This window comes from Telmatherina bonti, assembly GCF_933228915.1.
Source record: "Telmatherina bonti genome assembly, chromosome: 14".
NCBI lineage: Eukaryota > Metazoa > Chordata > Actinopteri > Atheriniformes > Telmatherinidae > Telmatherina > Telmatherina bonti.
In genome coordinates, this window is record NC_136612.1 from 29,913,337 (window position 1) to 29,929,760 (window position 16,424).

Sequence of the window (16,424 nt, forward strand, 5' to 3'; positions counted from 1 at the left end):
GGGTTTACAGAGAATGCAGGACAAGTCCAACCTTGATGTAGACAAGCAGCAGAAGACCACACCAGGTGTCCCTCCAGGCAGCTCAGTGCAGGAATCTGATAATTCAATTCTCACAGGTTTACCAAAACTGAACAATAAATGATTGGAACTTTTTTGCCTGGTCAGATAAATCTCCATTTCGGCTGCAACACTCAGATGGCGGGGTCAGAATTGGGTGGAAACAGTTATCCCGTGGCTTCTAACTAAATGGAAACATTAGATTTGGGCCAGCAGCTGTGTGGAGCTATTTGTTTACTGCAATGATGCAGCACGCCATGGACAGTGTTTCCAAGTCCACCTGTTGGGCTTGTTTTTCTCTGAAGGTGCTTGTAAGCATCAGACATAATTCGTGAGTTTTTGGGCTTGCTTTCCCAATATAGTTGGGTTTCCTTTGCTCCCTCTGTGAAGTCCCTCTAATTTCCTCACAGCTGCCCACAATAAAGTAATAAACTCTGTACGTGGAAACAGGAATTGTGAACGCAACAGTCCTTTTATCCCTCCAAAACAGCCCCGTTTCTTGGTTAGACCATTGCAAACTGGTTTCCTGAACATGACCATGAATCTGCTCCTGGCCTCCACAGTCAGCAGATCTCAGCCCAGCAGAGTATCTTTAGATTGTGGTGGAGAATCTCATCATGGATATGCAGCCGATTAACCCTTTTTCATACACTATTATATTTCAACTTTAAACTTCATAAGAACATGTAGAAATTTAGTAAATGATCATGTTGAAAACTCTGCAACACGCCTCACCTTGACTTTCATCTTAATCAGTTCAAATAGAACAAGCAGCTTATAGAAAAGAAAAAAAGGATGACACAATCAAAATTGCAAGGAGGCCTTAAGCATAAAAATTCAAATCAAGTTAAAAATACAAAGATCGGGACATCATAAGTGAGTAAAAACATTTAAAAAAGGGCAGCATGATAATAAGAATATGATTCAGAAAAAGCGAAGAGGTAGAATTAGCCACAAGAACCCGTATAGCTATCCACTCAGCCTGAAGGGTTTAACAACTCAAAATTCAACAAAAGTCCCCAAAAATCTGCAATTTATAAGTACAAAAATAAGGATAAAAGATAAAGAACAAAATCCAGATTATAATAGGTTACTAAGCAGAACAATGCAAATTAGTAATACGAAAAGAAAAATTGGATAATAATAGCTTAATCACTTTTTGATCAATCAAAAAGCTTGCAGCAGTTAAGTTGTGCTTTACAAGCGCAGCAGTTTGATCACTCAGCAGGTTTCTTCTGTTCTTCACCGGGGAGGATCTCTGCGGGGTTCTCCAGTTAGTAAGCAGACAGAATAAACAGAATAAACCCAGCATTCTTCCTCCCAAATGGCCACTATAACTACATATCTGATGGAGCCTTTAAAAGTCAATTAATATCCAAGATCCTAAGTAGGAGATCCCATTTAGAACAGAAGAAGAAGAATCCTCAGGTGTGAAGAATCAAAGAAGAATCCAAAGAAAATTCTGCACAAGCTGATGAAGCTGGTGCAAGATTCGTCACACCCTCTCCACAACACAGTGAAGAAACAACAAAGTGTGTTCAGTGAGAGGTTTCTTCAGGTCCACTGTCAGACTGAAAGATACAGATCATTCTTGCCAGCAGCCTCCGAAACAAGACCTCCTTAGATTAATTATTATTTACTACAATATCGAATTTCCCTTTGGGGATTAATATAGTATTTTTCATTTAATTTCATCAACAGGTATTTCTTCTTCTTCTTCTGACAGGCTCCACCCTCGCTGGTGACGTCACACCGCCGCACCGTGTTTATTATGGGGTTGTGGGTTAGCAGCTGCTAGCTAGTAGCTTAGAGTCTGATCTGCAGACATGGTCTGACTTTACGGTCGAAAGGTAAGTCCGTTTCAACGACATTATATTTAAGACATTTAGCTTTCGCTCGATGACTTCGTTCAGAGTAAAATCTAAGCTAAACAAGCCGAACAAGTCGGGTCGTAAACAGCCGAAGGTCGTTTTTCAACTAGCTACGTAGGCTAACCGGAAAGCTAAGTTTTTACAGCTAAACAGGGACATAAACTTTAACATTGTTAACCAGAAGCTAAGCAAGTCAGCTTTCTTTCAGACTGAAGCGTGGATAAGACCTAACGTCGAGTGTAACAAACATTATACAGTGGCGATGTTAACATATGCTGAAACAGCTGTTTACCAGACCTGCAACTTCCTATGTAATTGACACAGGTGACCATACCTGTGAATAAATACATGTCTTTGTAAACAATGCGGTGGCCTTTCAGATTTAGGCTACTGCCTTTATAGTTTATACTTTGAGAGAAAAGCAGTTTTCTATCTTAAGAGGTGGTCTTGTGTTAAGCAGGATTTTCCGGACTTGCAGGAAGTATTTGCTTAAGGTTTTAGGTGTGCATTTATTTAACTCTGTGGTCATATCATTGCATGTCCCTCCAAAAGCAAAGTAACCAAACTTCACTTCCTGTTTGTGTAAAATCCGCAGTGACGTCACATTTCATAAATACAAACTGTCTGACTTGGTGTCATGAAAATACAGAAAAGGGGACAACCAATGCAAAACTATTGATTTAAATTGATATAATTGTGTCAGTTTGGATGTTTGCTTCATGGTGAATTGTAATATACACAACTAAGAACATGTGACACTGTAATTACTAGGGGTGGGAAAATCAAATAAAAAAAAATTTGAAATCTGGATTTTTTTTCTTCACAATTTTAAAATCTATTTTTTGTTAAATCGATTTTTTTTTTCAAATAAATAATGAATACACTTTAAAATTTGCCATTTTTATTGATAGTTTTACTTGTCTTCTTGGGCATTATAGCAGCAGAATGATGGTCTGGTTTTTTCCTCATTGAAATGAAGAAAAATGAGGAAAAAAAAGGTTGATACTTTTTTTGTTGTTGTTTTTAATCTGCAAAAATCAGCAATATTGGAGAATTGTGAGAATCGCAATTTAAACTGAATTGGCACCTAAAAAAAAAAATCTGAATCGAATTGGGACAAAAGCCTTTCGTCACACCCCTGGTAATAACAGTTTAACAACAAAACCTTTGTCAGTAAAATGTGACTTTGTGCTGCAGTAAATAACTTCCTCACCTTCTGTCTCCTGCAGTTTTGGAGGTCAGAGATGGCAGTGTGTGCACTGACCATGTTAGATGGGATGGAGGATGAGGTAACAGTAGCAGGCGGCGTGTTGCTGCTGGTCCTGGCCCTCATCTTGGCTTGGCTTTCGACCCATGTGGCCGATAGAGGAGACCACATCCTGGGCACCATCCTCACTGTGGGTGCTCATGCCTCTTTGATAGGATTGGGAGGCCATGACAGCTACAGCGGAGGACCTGCTGGTGCTGATGCTCCTGAACAACAGACTGCTCCACCTTCGCAGGAGAACAAGCCAGATGATGGGGAGCCGACGGCTGAAAGGGGAGAGGGTGAGGGGGCAGTGGAAGGAGCTGAAGGGGCTTGGGCGGATCTGCTGCTGGACATACAAACCAAACAACCTCAGACTCGAAGACTGCACATGTCTGATGGAGAAGATAATGAAGCTGATGAGGAGAATGATGATGAGGATGAGTTGAGGCTGGCAGAAGAAAAACCCGTGAAGCCGAAACTTCTTTTGACCACCACCCCTAGCAGCGCAACGGCCATCAATGTCCGCCTGAAGTTCTTGAACGACACAGAGGAGGTGGCTATTGTCGAACCCCAAGACACAGTTGGAATACTGAAAAGGTTGGTAAGATAACCACAAATATTCATCAGCGAACCTCACTCGTACATAGATGGGTAATTATTTGAATATCAAGGGAAGACTTTGTCACTCGAAGGTTAACACAGGCAATAGCCAGTTAGCTTAGCTTTAAGAGCTGGGTCCAGTGAGCCTGACTTTCATCTGCTAGAAGGTACTTTCAAGCCTTCAAGATGAGCTGTCTGTCCAGAGTAGTTGGTACATGGTTTCAACTTTGAATTTAATTCAACAGCTGCAGGACAGATGTTGTTTTGTAACTTCTGGACAGAAATCCAATGAGTTTTCCATCATGTGGCACTGTCTTCTACGCAACTATCATTTCTCTGCTTCTTTCTTCTACAGCAAATGTTTCTCAGGCCGGGAGCATCAGATTAAATTAATCTACCGAGGCCAGTTGCTGCAGGATCCCAAAAGGACTCTGTTTTCTCTAAACATCACTGACAACAGTGTGATCCACTGCCACATCTCTCAGACCTTGCACGAAGTCGATCCAGAGGAAGAGGCTCAGTCTGGGGCCGGAGCGGAAGACAGATCAGGCATATCTGGAGGATTTAGGGCTGCAGGTGTGGCCATTAGCACCGGCAGTCTGGTGGTGCCTGTGTTTGTGGTGATACTGGCTGTAGTGTGGTACTTTCGCATCAACTACAGGCAGTTCTTCACCGCCCCCGCAACCATCTCCCTCGTGGGAGTCACTGTGTTCTTTAGCTTTCTGATATTTGGGATGCACAGCCGCTGAGAAGGCGGAGACCGGACTCTCACTTGCAGATGAATATTATGTGGCGAAATAAAAATAACTGAAGCAGTGGGCGAGTGTCTGAAAGAGACGGACTGATCAGGAAGCTCCCTGGTGCTGATGCTGCAGCTGATTTAAGATTGTTTAAGTGCCCATGAGGCTATTTGTGCATGAAACCCTGAAAATAAGAGTGATTGTACAGCAGAAATGCAGTAAATATAATCTCAATTGAGTGAGAATTTTCTTAGAAGCTTTACGCTTATTTTTTTCCCCCAACATACATGGCTAACAATCATTCTGTCTGCTCTGTTAAAATGTTTGTGTGCTTTACTCTGTTTTAGAAGTTTTTTGTTAAGAAAAAGATAATAGATCCAAATATCTTAACTAATTTGAAACCACTTGATGTCGTGCTGCGTGTGCCAGTCTGACTCAAACATTTTATGTTATCTGAATGAGTCAAACTCCTTGTAAGAAAACAAGCTGCTTCAGGGCAAGGCTAGCATTTTTTGGTTGTTACATAGAAATAGGCAAAAACTATTCTTAGCCACAGCATAATTTTATGAAAAGACTGTAAATATATTGTGTATTTTGTGTAAATATAGCACCAGAATGCATCTGGTGAAGCTGCATCTAGCACTTAACTCATTTTGCTGGACTTGTCGGGTTTCAGTTTTATCTCCAATAAATAAACAGGGGAAAAAAAAAAAACATTTTCAACCAAAGCTGTCACATTGTCTGTTGAATAAGTCCGTCTCTGGGTACAGCATAAGTTTATTTACATACAAACATCAGTAATGCACGGCAGTGAAGAAAAATAACATCCATCACATTACGTTCAGATACAACTCACTCACACGTACACTCGCTTTGTGCTTGGAAATAACATCAGAAACACATTATTGCATTCCGTCATTGCACTTGTACTGCACAGAAATACACAAAGAGCCACAAGGGAACTTCAGCTGTTCGCTGCATTCACAAGAAGCGCTATGATAATCAAATTATAATCACCGAATCGTTTCAATAACAGTTCATTTATTGATAGTGCACTTCCAAGACTACTGGGCAGGACTGACAAGGGCTCAGCCAGCTCTGCTGCAGTATCGGAGCAAGGTAATGACTTCTAGTCTGGGAATCAGGCTTTGGCTGATTGTCACATTTATGTCATTTGAGAAACAACTGAACACGTTTTGTAGCTTTATGGTCACTGATCGTTTTAACAACAGTCATGTGATCTGTTAGTAATAAAATACAATCAATACAAATGCAAATATTGTCCTCTCAATATTGACAAATGGGTTGTATCTTCATAGCTCAGGTTTAATTTTGTTCTTAAATATTTTGGGTTGAGGCAAAAAAAACAAAAACAAACAAAAAACCAATAAATTCGGTCCAAGCCGCCTTTAAGCAAACAAAAAAAAAAAAAAACGTGGTCAAGCGTACTTGTTGATACAACTATAATGGATTAAAGTGACTGCAATGTCTGAAACTCAAGTGCTGTGTCAGTCAAGCATTTCAATAGTAAAATAATCTAAAAACGACCAGTAAAGAGGCTCGCAAGATACAAATTAATCCCTTACCAGCAAGCACAGAACATTCAACTACCAGCCTATGGTTATCCTGAGCTTAAGTTAGCAGGAGCTCCAATGTTTCAAGAGCATTTTGACAGTAAGCTGTAACTTTTCTATTCAAACTACACTGGCTTGCATTTGGGTATTTATAAATCAACACAAGAGGACGTTGCTGGAAACTTGTGTGTGTGTGACGGTAATTAGAGCCTTTTTAACATTTTAGAACATATCTAATGTTCATGTATGGGTTTCAGAAAGAAAAGGGAATGTTCACAAACTCAAAGTAAAATGTCCTGCATACGTAACCCAAAGTCTCCAACGCTGCAGACATTACAAGGTCCAGTTAAAGAAAGCAAAACATGCAGCTAAAAATGCATGTGTTTATAAAGGAACTTGACTGACGAGCCATTCTGCAACCAAAACACATTTTTGGGAACTGAAATTAGTCAACTAGGTCATGCTGACTGATGTCAGGAAGAACAGCAGCAAATTGAACTAATTCCCCATAAAACAAGATACTAAAGCAAACAAGCGTTTGATGAAGGAATGAAAATTACTTTGAACTCATGATTAATTTTACTCAAAAGTTTCATGGAAGTGCCCTGAAAGCCCTGCTGGCTCATCGAATACCAAAATCTCCACTTGCACACAAATAATATAAACGTATCACTATAAAGGCAGTGAAAGACGTAAATATCTCACTGATGTAAACAAAGTTAAATATTTAAAATGGCACATGTATTTTCACAAAAATGCCACATTCTACGATGCATAGCTATGTGAAAATCATGATACACACACACACACACACACTCATCTCCTTTAACCAGACACACAGAAAAAGTCATCTTCCTAATGAATGCAAGTCAGCATTCAGATGCACAAACACACACACACACACAAACACACAGATACAAAACTGTGCAATACAATGCGAGAATTAAAAAGCCACTGATGAGTACTCCAATACACGTGTGTGTGTCAAGTGTTGAACCAAAAGCAGTTGCCATTTCCTCATTCGGAGCAAATGATTAAACAGGAGGATGAAAGAAAATAAAAAAAAGCCTGAAGGTTTCAGAAAGCTGCATCAGAAAATTTAAGAGCATTTCTTAGATTCATGAAAAGGTTTGATGAAAATCTAAATTTTTCACACTGAATAGCACAAATAACAACCCAGTATTTACTGGAAAATAAAATAAGAAATTCTCATGTTCGGGGCCAGTCCATCATCGTGTAAAAACCCTGACGTTCACCTTGTTATAAGCTCCACGGCTTCACAACTAACTGTTAAAGAAAAAAAAACGCTTTTCAAAACACGGCGTCCTGTTTTCTCACTTTTGTTCGACTTAATTCTATTTGAATCCTAATTTCAATAAAACCTTCCTCTCTCCGAAGGTATCCTGAGGTCCCTTCTTGGTTTGATGTGGAAAACTGGACCAGCAACAAAAATAAAGTCCATTAAATCACCCTGATTTTCATCTCAACAGTAACTCTTCATTTAACAGCTCATAGTTTACTGGACCATCGTCGTGTAAATGGTCATTTTCTGAGGAACTGCTCTGCAAAGTACCGACACATTCTGTGACTGGCCACAGTTTCTGGATAACTGTGTTCGCAATGAAGAAGAGGGAATCTTTCTAGTCAATTCCAAAATGATTTAAGAGCTATTAAATCAAGTTTCATCCCATCCTGCCCAGACCTGTAAATCGTGGTATGAAAGGAGGCAGGAGTTGGTCCGATGAACGTGCCTGTGCTAGTTTAGGTCATCATAAATACTTGAAATAGAAGGTGCTGACAGCTTGGGCTTCTTTTTTTTGGTTGATAAACTGATATTACTCTGAGAGCTGCTGCTGCTGCTGCCTCCTCCAGTCAGACTTCCACTTCCCCCTCCACTGTTCAAACCCAGAGGGGGCTTCTTCTTCTTCTTGGGTCTCCGAGAATCTGAATGGTTGGTGCCTGTGGGAGGAGGAGAAATTCACAGAGCACTTCCTTTTTGATCAAAAAAGCTACTTTAATCACTTAGTCTTTCTTTCTTACTGGTTTTAGAGGAGGAAGAGTCAGAGGGGGAGATATCAGGGGAGTCTTCCCACTGCAGGCGGCTCATTATACTCTGTCCATCAGGAATGTCAAAGCTGTCGCTCTCCACCACGGGGTCTGCGTCGGGGAGTGCTGGCCTGTTAAAGGAAACCCAGACACAGTAACACATAAGCACAGATGATGATAAATGTGTTTAGGTGCACAAAAATACAAACATCTTTATTAGTTCTAAAAATATGTCTTTCTTAAATTTTGTATTTTTGCAGAATTTTCAAAGCTTTTTTTTTTCCAAGTCACAGAGAAAACATATCACTATCATGTCTATGAAAACAACGGCCGGTCGCACTTCAACTTGTCCCCACCGTCAAAGTATTGTTGGACTGTAGTCAGCTGCAACCACAGTCCTGATGGCGCATATTGAAGACACAGCTGCTTCTCATAGGAACAGAAATACTTTATGAGGTACTTTACTGATCAGTTTCAGTGATAAGAGCTGACACAACACTCAGGCCTCCTCCACTGCAGCTCACACACCTGCTAATGCCTTGTTTATACATAACAATGCTGCTGTTAAACACATTTTCCCATCACTTTTCCCACATTTTCAATTTCAGACTCAAAGTTTGACAGTCCAAATCTAAACGACTCCATGGAGAACGTGTTCAACACACAAATCTTCTTAAAAAAAACCAACAAAAATACATCCTGTATTCAACAGATGCCAAGTCAAAAAACAGTCAAAACAAAAAACAGTTAACATAAAAAACAAAGGTAACAACTTTCTAAGACATCCAACAGGCAACAGATTAGCTGTGGCAGGTGAGGGTGCCAGGAATGAGTATAAAAAGAGGCTCCATCAAAGGTTTAGTCTTTCCAAGCAAGGAGGGGTCATAAAAAACATCTTAATGCCAAATTACTAAAAACTTTTGTGTTTCAGCAAGTAAAGTGTATAAAACTGTAAATAATAGATTCAGGGAGTCGGGGAAAGTTTGGATGTGTAAAAAACAGACACTGTTAAATGGGAAACCATCATCCCACCATGATCATTGCCAGCCATGTGGGCTAAGATGTTCCTCATAAAGTCATTGTCTCTGAACACAGTCTACAAACTGCATCAAAACAACAGTTCTCTGGACATGAACTCATCCCAGGTGGACGTAAAGAGGACACGAGTCCCGTGGACAGATGCTTTTGGCAAAAATTGACATCTGACTCTTCATGCCAAAGACAAGAACGACCATTCAGTGAAAGGTCAGGTCACTCACATTTAATAGAAAAAAACCTTCTATTAAATTCTGTGTTATAAATAAAAGTTGTTGTTTTTTTTTTAAAAACCAACATATTTAGTTTATTACTGCATTTTAAAAATGTTTCTGGAAAAGCAGTTTCAGAAAAGCTAGAAACATTTAGCAGCTCCTATCAGCTGTGAGGTGGTAGGAAGAGCAGGGAAATACTAGCTAATGGACCAGAATGAAGAAGTAAAGAGATTGTTAAAGCTACAAGGATTGGCTAAGGCTTGTTATTCTGTTCTATGAGCAAACAGTGGAGGAAATGTGTAAAGCTTCCTGTTAATACTGCCAAAATATTTTAGGCTATGTTTCTAAAGCCCTGTTTTGGCATTTGGGGAGTTTTTAGAAACTGTAAAGTGAAAGATGAGTAGAGAATGGTTATCTATATGAAAATACTGCATGTCAGCTCATGCAGTACTAACTTGTAGCCACATGCAACACTAAAGCATACCTTGTTTTATCATCTATTTTTATATAAAGTGTAAAATTAAATAACTTCTAACAGGTGTTTCAGATCGTAAAATCATTGAGAAATTGTTTGGAATAAATGGGTCATTTTCCTCATAAGATCATCGCAGCGATACTGGAAATGAAAGTAAATGATTAAAGCACTTCCACAATGACTTCTGTTCCGAACCTAATCAGATAACAGAGCTGTGTCTGCAACCCCTCCCACGCCATGAGGGTCACCATCACCATTTCAAACATGACTTATTTAAGCACACTTGTGTTAGAAGGGGACAGGGCAGACTCACGCGGACGGCCCCAGGAGGAACACCCTGACGGCCCTCCTCTGTTCGTCCGTGTGCTGGGGACATCGCTGAGACCTGGAGGGACACAACGTGGCATTACACATTCCTAACCGACGGCCCGCCCACACCCACCAAACAGCTTCTCACATCACCCCGGGTGCTTTTCATTATGCTAACATGCCTCCTCCTTCCCGTCACCTGCCTCTCTTCCTTGAGGATGCTTGAGGTGCAAGGAAGGACAAACCAGAGTCTCAAATGTTAGTGTAATGAAAAGCAGCCCCCGTCTGCAGGAGGAGGTGGGACGGACTGTTGGGACACAGTCAATGTCCAGTCAGGAGACACAGAATGAGTTTGGTCATTGACTGAGTCCTTTCATGGTCAAATTTAATTATATATGGGTGTGTTTTTTGTTGTTTGTTTTGAAACCTTTATAGGATTTGGTTTGAATTTAGAGGAAAAATCAATTAATAACCCCAAATAACTTTACAATGAGTTGCCACTTGTGTACCCTTGAGTTAGTCCCAACATATATGATCACTTTTAAAACAAGAACTGAACTACACACAACTGTTAGACATAAAAACAATGACCAAAGAATCCGGACTTGATAACAACAGCACTTGACCTGGTTTTACGTTACCTGAAACTATGCTGCTTCAACCCAAATGTGACCAAGAAAGAAATATTTATCTGTTCTCTCAAACTGGAGAAGTTTAATCACTGTTTTCAAGAGCTAACACCCCAATTACCTTGTACACATCTTCTTTGTGTGCTCAGAGATCACTCCACATTGCTGTAGAAAGAAATATTTTAATGATCAATCTGTGTCACCAAAGCAGAATTCAGGAAAACTGATGAAGACTAAAGTAAATATTTCCATTAGTTTATTTACGACTGTTGCTCACCGTTGTTAAAAGGGATCGGACTTCATCGGGGCCTAAGCTTTCATAGCTGATGCCAGCATTGTAGTTGTACTGAAATCAAAGACGTAAACAACTCTTACTGATACAGTTTAAAGCACAAAACAGTGTGATGCCCACAACACTTTATAGTCTTGCAATAAACATGAAGGAGGATTTGTCACCTTGTATGTCTCTGAATTCATGTTGCTCCCGAGTTCACCTGGAAAACAAAAAGAAAGTGACCGTCGTCGTTCTTACCATGACAAATCCAACAATTTGAAACATCACATTTGACCAATTTGAAGTTCTTGTTTCATTTTTGCAGCACTGAATTCGCCATGTTGTTCACCATGCAGCATCAGACAACAACTGCTGGGGGACGTACCACCATACACCTTACCCCCCCATATACACCCACCCCCGTTTCATCTATTTGTGTTGTCTTCCAATTGTATCCATCATTTCCTTTTAAAGCAGAAAATTTAAACACTGAATGTTTTTAAATAAATGTAGAATTTCTGCTTTCATATTTAACATGTCATGTTACATCTGTTTTTAACCTTCATGTCTGAAATGAAGGTTAAACACCTGCATTCTGTTTCATTTTTGTTTTACATGATTTGGGAACAGATATGTTAAAAGCTTTATGAAGCCAAAACATAATTAATGGAAACAGAAACAATTAAGAGACACAGAAATGACCAAAAAGCTACAAAGCACAAAAACTGCCCTAAAACGGATTTAGATCTTACTGCTTATCTTGATGTCTTCATTGAACTGAGCTTTGCATTGCTTTCAAAACAGGCGTCCATAATCAATTAACTTCGTACCCACAGCGCATTATGTCAAAATCGAACTGGTTTCCACATTAAGTCCACATCTTTTACATATATCTGTAAAACAACGCAGATTTAATCCTCTTTATTGAACTAGAAGCAAAATATATGAAAGACTCACCATTTTTGTGTTTCAAAGATTTGGATCTTCTTGGGGAATTTTGATTCTGCACGAGTGTAAAAAGAAAAAAAAAACACAAAACAAAAACATTAAGCTTAAAATAAGCTAATTATACACAAAAATTACAGATTTACAGAAGTTCAAATACCTTATCTGACTTCCTCTTCTTAGCTGCAAAAAGAGTGCAGAAAAATATCAAACATATAAAAAAAATTAAAAAAAAAAAAAAAAAAAAAAAAAAAAAAAAACACACACACACGACACTGGGCTCTTTTCATTAATTTGGTGACTTGGATGGGCCTCATTCACCAACTGTCCAAATGAACAAATGTGTTCTAAAAAATCCTTATAAGTGTTTTACAGATTGTGGCATTCATGAAAATCTTTGCATCCCTGATTTGTTCCTAAGAAGTAGTCTTACAAACAGGAGGTCTCTTACGAACATTTGGAGTTAAAAAACAACTTGAGGTCAAGAGGGGATTTAATTCTAATAAATTAAATTCTCTTGATATTTCTAAACCAATCAGTGCAAGAGACCACACGTGACTAAAGTACCCTCACTAGATGGAGTCCCTCAGCTGCAAGAATATCACTCCATAAATGTCCAGATCATCCCAGAACTCCCAACGAAATGTAGCCTCCTACTTCTCAGGACAACACAACTGTCATCATGGCCATGCGGCTCCAATAAGGAGCAGCTGGTCACTCGTTTGTACACATTAATGTATTAAAATGTACTTCAACTGTGGCTTTTATCATACCGATTAGTTTTATTTTTAGATGATGGTTATTGCCGGATCCCCTGGGTAATAACACCACTGACCGACCCTCAGACTAACCAGCAGGTTTTGTTTCACCAGATTAAAACACTTATTTAATAGCGTGCAGCATATCTTAACCTACATGATGGATGTACTTGAACCCAGCAGGTGGCAACTGGCTTTACAAACTGCAGAAGGTTCAGTGTGTAAATAGAGAGTCCTACACCAGGAGTGTCCAAAGTCAGTCCTCGAGGGCTCTTGTCCTGCAGGTTTTCCATGTATCCCTGCTCCAACGCACCTGGCTTATACTGATGGATCCAGCAGCCTATGAAGTTCTGCACAATTACTGATTGATTTGAGTCAGGTGTGTTGGAGCAAAGATGCGTGGAAAACTTGCAGGACTGTGGCCCTTAAGGACCAGAGCTGGACACCCCTGTACCACATCATGAGGATGGTAGCACTAAACAAAGGATCCATGATCTGGTGGTGGTTTGGATACCGGAGAGAGGATGTTGACCAAACGTATGCAAAGTATGTCGCAAAAGTGTCGCCACAAAAGGTAGTAGTACCGCAAATTTAAAATGACATGTTTCTGCCACTGCTTTAACTGTTCAATAAATATGGTTTTGATCAATTTGCTTCGTTACAATTTTATCCTTTTGGCATGAATGTTTAAAATCAGCATATCTTATTGCAGTATGAACAATTATGTTTTAATGTAGACACAAAATCATCGTGCTGATGTGATTGTATGCACCAAAGCATTAATTCTAGGCTAAGGTAAATATCGAGATATATATCGTACATCGTGACATGCCATAAAAATATTGGGATATCACTAAAAGGTCATATCGCCCAGCCCTAGTGACAGGTACTCTTGAAATTGATAATATGTTGAGTTCACTTGCATCCTAAATTGCAGGACCTGCACCATGACTATTGCACACAACTACATGTGCTGATGATGCTCAAATGACATACAGTGCAGCTCTAATCTCAGTGAACTTCTTCATTGACATCATTATTAGAAATTTTCATAATTTGCTTTCGTATTCGGCTTGTTATTTTTCTGTCTCACCTCTCTCTGCTCATGCCTTCAGTCTCGTCACCTTAAAAAGGCCTTTGCAGGTGCTTACCCATGTAAAAAACTGCAATCACATCTTTTTAACTTATAAATTTAAAAGCATTCATGATGAAAGATATGAACAACTTTGCATACAAAAAAAAGACACATTTATGAATTTGATGGCGAGTTTCCTTTATAAACATCTTAAGGACAGTCTCATAACAAATTTAAAAAGATTCATAACAACATATTGGTGAACGAGGCAAGATGATTTTTAACCACTCACCTTTTTTTTCTGCCCCATATGACCAGTCATTGTCATTAAGGTCATCATTGTCTTCCTGATCGCTCTCCGATTTGCTCATGTTGTTATTGCTGGCTAGCCTATTAAAAGCAGTAGCATCATCAGATTTACATATACACCTTTGAAAACAAAAGCAATATGTCAATGAGTGGCGTTTACTGACCCACCTGCGGCTAGCAATGCGACTGCTGTTGCGCCCCATACCGAGGCATTTCTCCAGGTGTGGAGCAAAACGAGAAGCTGCAATTAATCTTTTGCAGTTGGGACACTCGCACTCCTTGTTCTTCCACTGATTGTACACCTGCCCAAATATGTCCAACCCTGGTTGATCCACAATTTCTGGAGGAGTAGACAAAAATTCATATATGGTAAGCAAACTTGCTAAAGTAAAAACAGATCAGAACATACGGTGACGAATGGCACCTACCAAACTCCTTCATACTCTCTTGATCCGTTTCATCTAAGAAGAAATAGCCCTGTTTCACAGCGCGGTGTACCTCAAAACACAGGCCCAAACAGGCATCTTCCACCAGCTCAGAGTAGATGTCATGCACCAATGCCTGCAAAAGCAAAGATATAATCTAACGTCTCCTGCAAAATTAATGTTAGACAGAGAAATTTCCAGGATATGATGTTGACTGATAGCTACAAAATGGCACAATAATAAAGCTATGTACCTCCAGCTTGGTGTTGTCTGGGCCAGACAGGGGCATATCCTCCATTTTCATTTGAAAACCTGTACTGGAAATCTTGATAACAAGGTCATAGAATGTTGTCCTGCAGATTTAGACCAGAAAATTTGAATCACAAGATGACAAGACATCCAAGCAAACATAGGAAGGAAATCAAATGTGCCATAATAAAAATAGAGTTTACAGATTTCAGAGTACCTACTTTTAGTAAGGGTCTTAACTCTTCCTGCAGATCTATCTTCATTCTGTTGAAAAAAAAATTGTAAAAACTTGATGCAATCTGGCAAATATCCAGTGTTATTTAAGCAATGCATGTAAGTTATTCTGGAAAAAATAAATGAGAAGGCTGAACCATGGGAGAAAAAAACAATATAAACCGACTGAAATGCTGCATTTCTGTTATTCCACAAGATTAAGTGATTTATTATTTTTGCTATAAATCTCGTCTAATTCGAAACCGGTGCTCACAAAAACTGTAAAAACCATTATAATCTGCATCGATTTGACAATAAGAAAGCTCCATTTTAATCACAATAACATCCTTCAAACAGCCTCGCCAACACCTAGCTAACATCAATAGACAGGTGATAACATTTTAACTAATCCCACATCACAACGTGAAGTCATATTGGCTTATTGTTTATATTTATTAGCGTTTATGTTCAAAAACGTTTACAGAATTAAAATATGAAGAAATAACGTGGCGCCGTTGACAGTGTTTGAATGTAAGCAAACACAGTTTCCTCTTACCCGGTGAGAAAACTCAGCCTGCGCCAGGCAGCCTCTCTGAAGAAAGCAGCATAACCGGATTGGTCCACAAACAACACGTTCAGATATAACAACCCGCTTCTAAGCTGGAGGCATACTTAACATTACACGTTTCTCAGTTTCCTGGTTTAAAGCGGTCTTTGCCGCAGGTGTCGGTGAGCGAAACTGGCGTAAAGGGGCCGCTTGACACCGAGAAGGCCGACCGAACAAACCCAGACAGCCCGAAGAATACAAACAGAGACACTTCCGGTTTAACCCTCCAAAATAAAAGACACCAAAGACTCAGAGAAAGTCAGGACAAATGTCTTCAACGTATTATTTCCATTTTATTTAGGTGCTTCTTTGCAAAACATCTTATATTTTAAATGAAATTGTATTTTGTAAGATCAGAAGCAGAGTTGAGTACATGAGTGGTGTCTATGATAAATGTATAAAAGCTTTTCTGTCAATGAAGATCAGCTTATTCTGCTATTGAATCTTATTTTGGATTTATTAGATTGGCTGATCAACATTTTAAGAAGGAAGCAAACGGGAGCCTCATTTAGATTTGAACAATCATGCACACCCACAACAGCCTGACAGACCCCCACCCTCCTCAGGCTGGTCACTACTTTAGTCACACATTGTTGCAGGACAGCCTCCCATTTTCTAACAAGCATTTCTCATAAGTCAGTGTAGCCCAAACAGTATCCCCAAAACGAGTGTTTAGGAATGGGATAACATTTAAGGCCAAGATGCCCTGTCACCATGAAGCAATAATCCACAAAATAAAAGTGTCTTTACTTTTTGTGCAAAGTTTACT

At 39.4% G+C, this 16,424-nt stretch overlaps 2 protein-coding genes across 3 annotated transcripts; one reads left to right on the top strand and one right to left on the bottom strand.

Annotated features, from left to right (window-relative positions):
* The first annotated feature begins 1,818 nt into the window (after positions 1 to 1,818).
* tmub2 (transmembrane and ubiquitin-like domain containing 2) lies at positions 1,819 to 5,234 on the top strand. Its single transcript, XM_079252867.1, has 3 exons — positions 1,819 to 1,907; positions 3,158 to 3,774; positions 4,133 to 5,234. The coding sequence occupies exons 2-3, from the start codon at positions 3,173 to 3,175 to the stop codon at positions 4,524 to 4,526; spliced, it is 996 nt and encodes a 331-aa protein (XP_079108993.1). The 5' UTR covers positions 1,819 to 1,907; positions 3,158 to 3,172; the 3' UTR covers positions 4,527 to 5,234.
* A 196-nt stretch (positions 5,235 to 5,430) lies between these two features.
* On the bottom strand, positions 5,431 to 15,743 carry atxn7l3a (ataxin 7 like 3a). 2 transcript variants are annotated; one of them, XM_079252371.1, is made up of 14 exons: positions 15,605 to 15,743; positions 15,057 to 15,099; positions 14,840 to 14,939; positions 14,590 to 14,722; positions 14,330 to 14,501; positions 14,145 to 14,242; positions 12,180 to 12,202; positions 12,032 to 12,077; positions 11,257 to 11,294; positions 11,078 to 11,146; positions 10,922 to 10,965; positions 10,176 to 10,247; positions 8,132 to 8,268; positions 5,431 to 8,050 (listed from the first exon to the last, which is right to left on the bottom strand). In XM_079252371.1, the coding sequence occupies exons 3-14, from the start codon at positions 14,888 to 14,890 to the stop codon at positions 7,848 to 7,850; spliced, it is 1,086 nt and encodes a 361-aa protein (XP_079108497.1). In that variant the 5' UTR covers positions 14,891 to 14,939; positions 15,057 to 15,099; positions 15,605 to 15,743; the 3' UTR covers positions 5,431 to 7,847. The 2 variants fall into 2 exon arrangements, with proteins under 2 accessions (XP_079108497.1, XP_079108498.1); XM_079252372.1 differs by lacking the exon at positions 10,176 to 10,247.
* Positions 15,744 to 16,424: the final 681 nt, after the last annotated feature.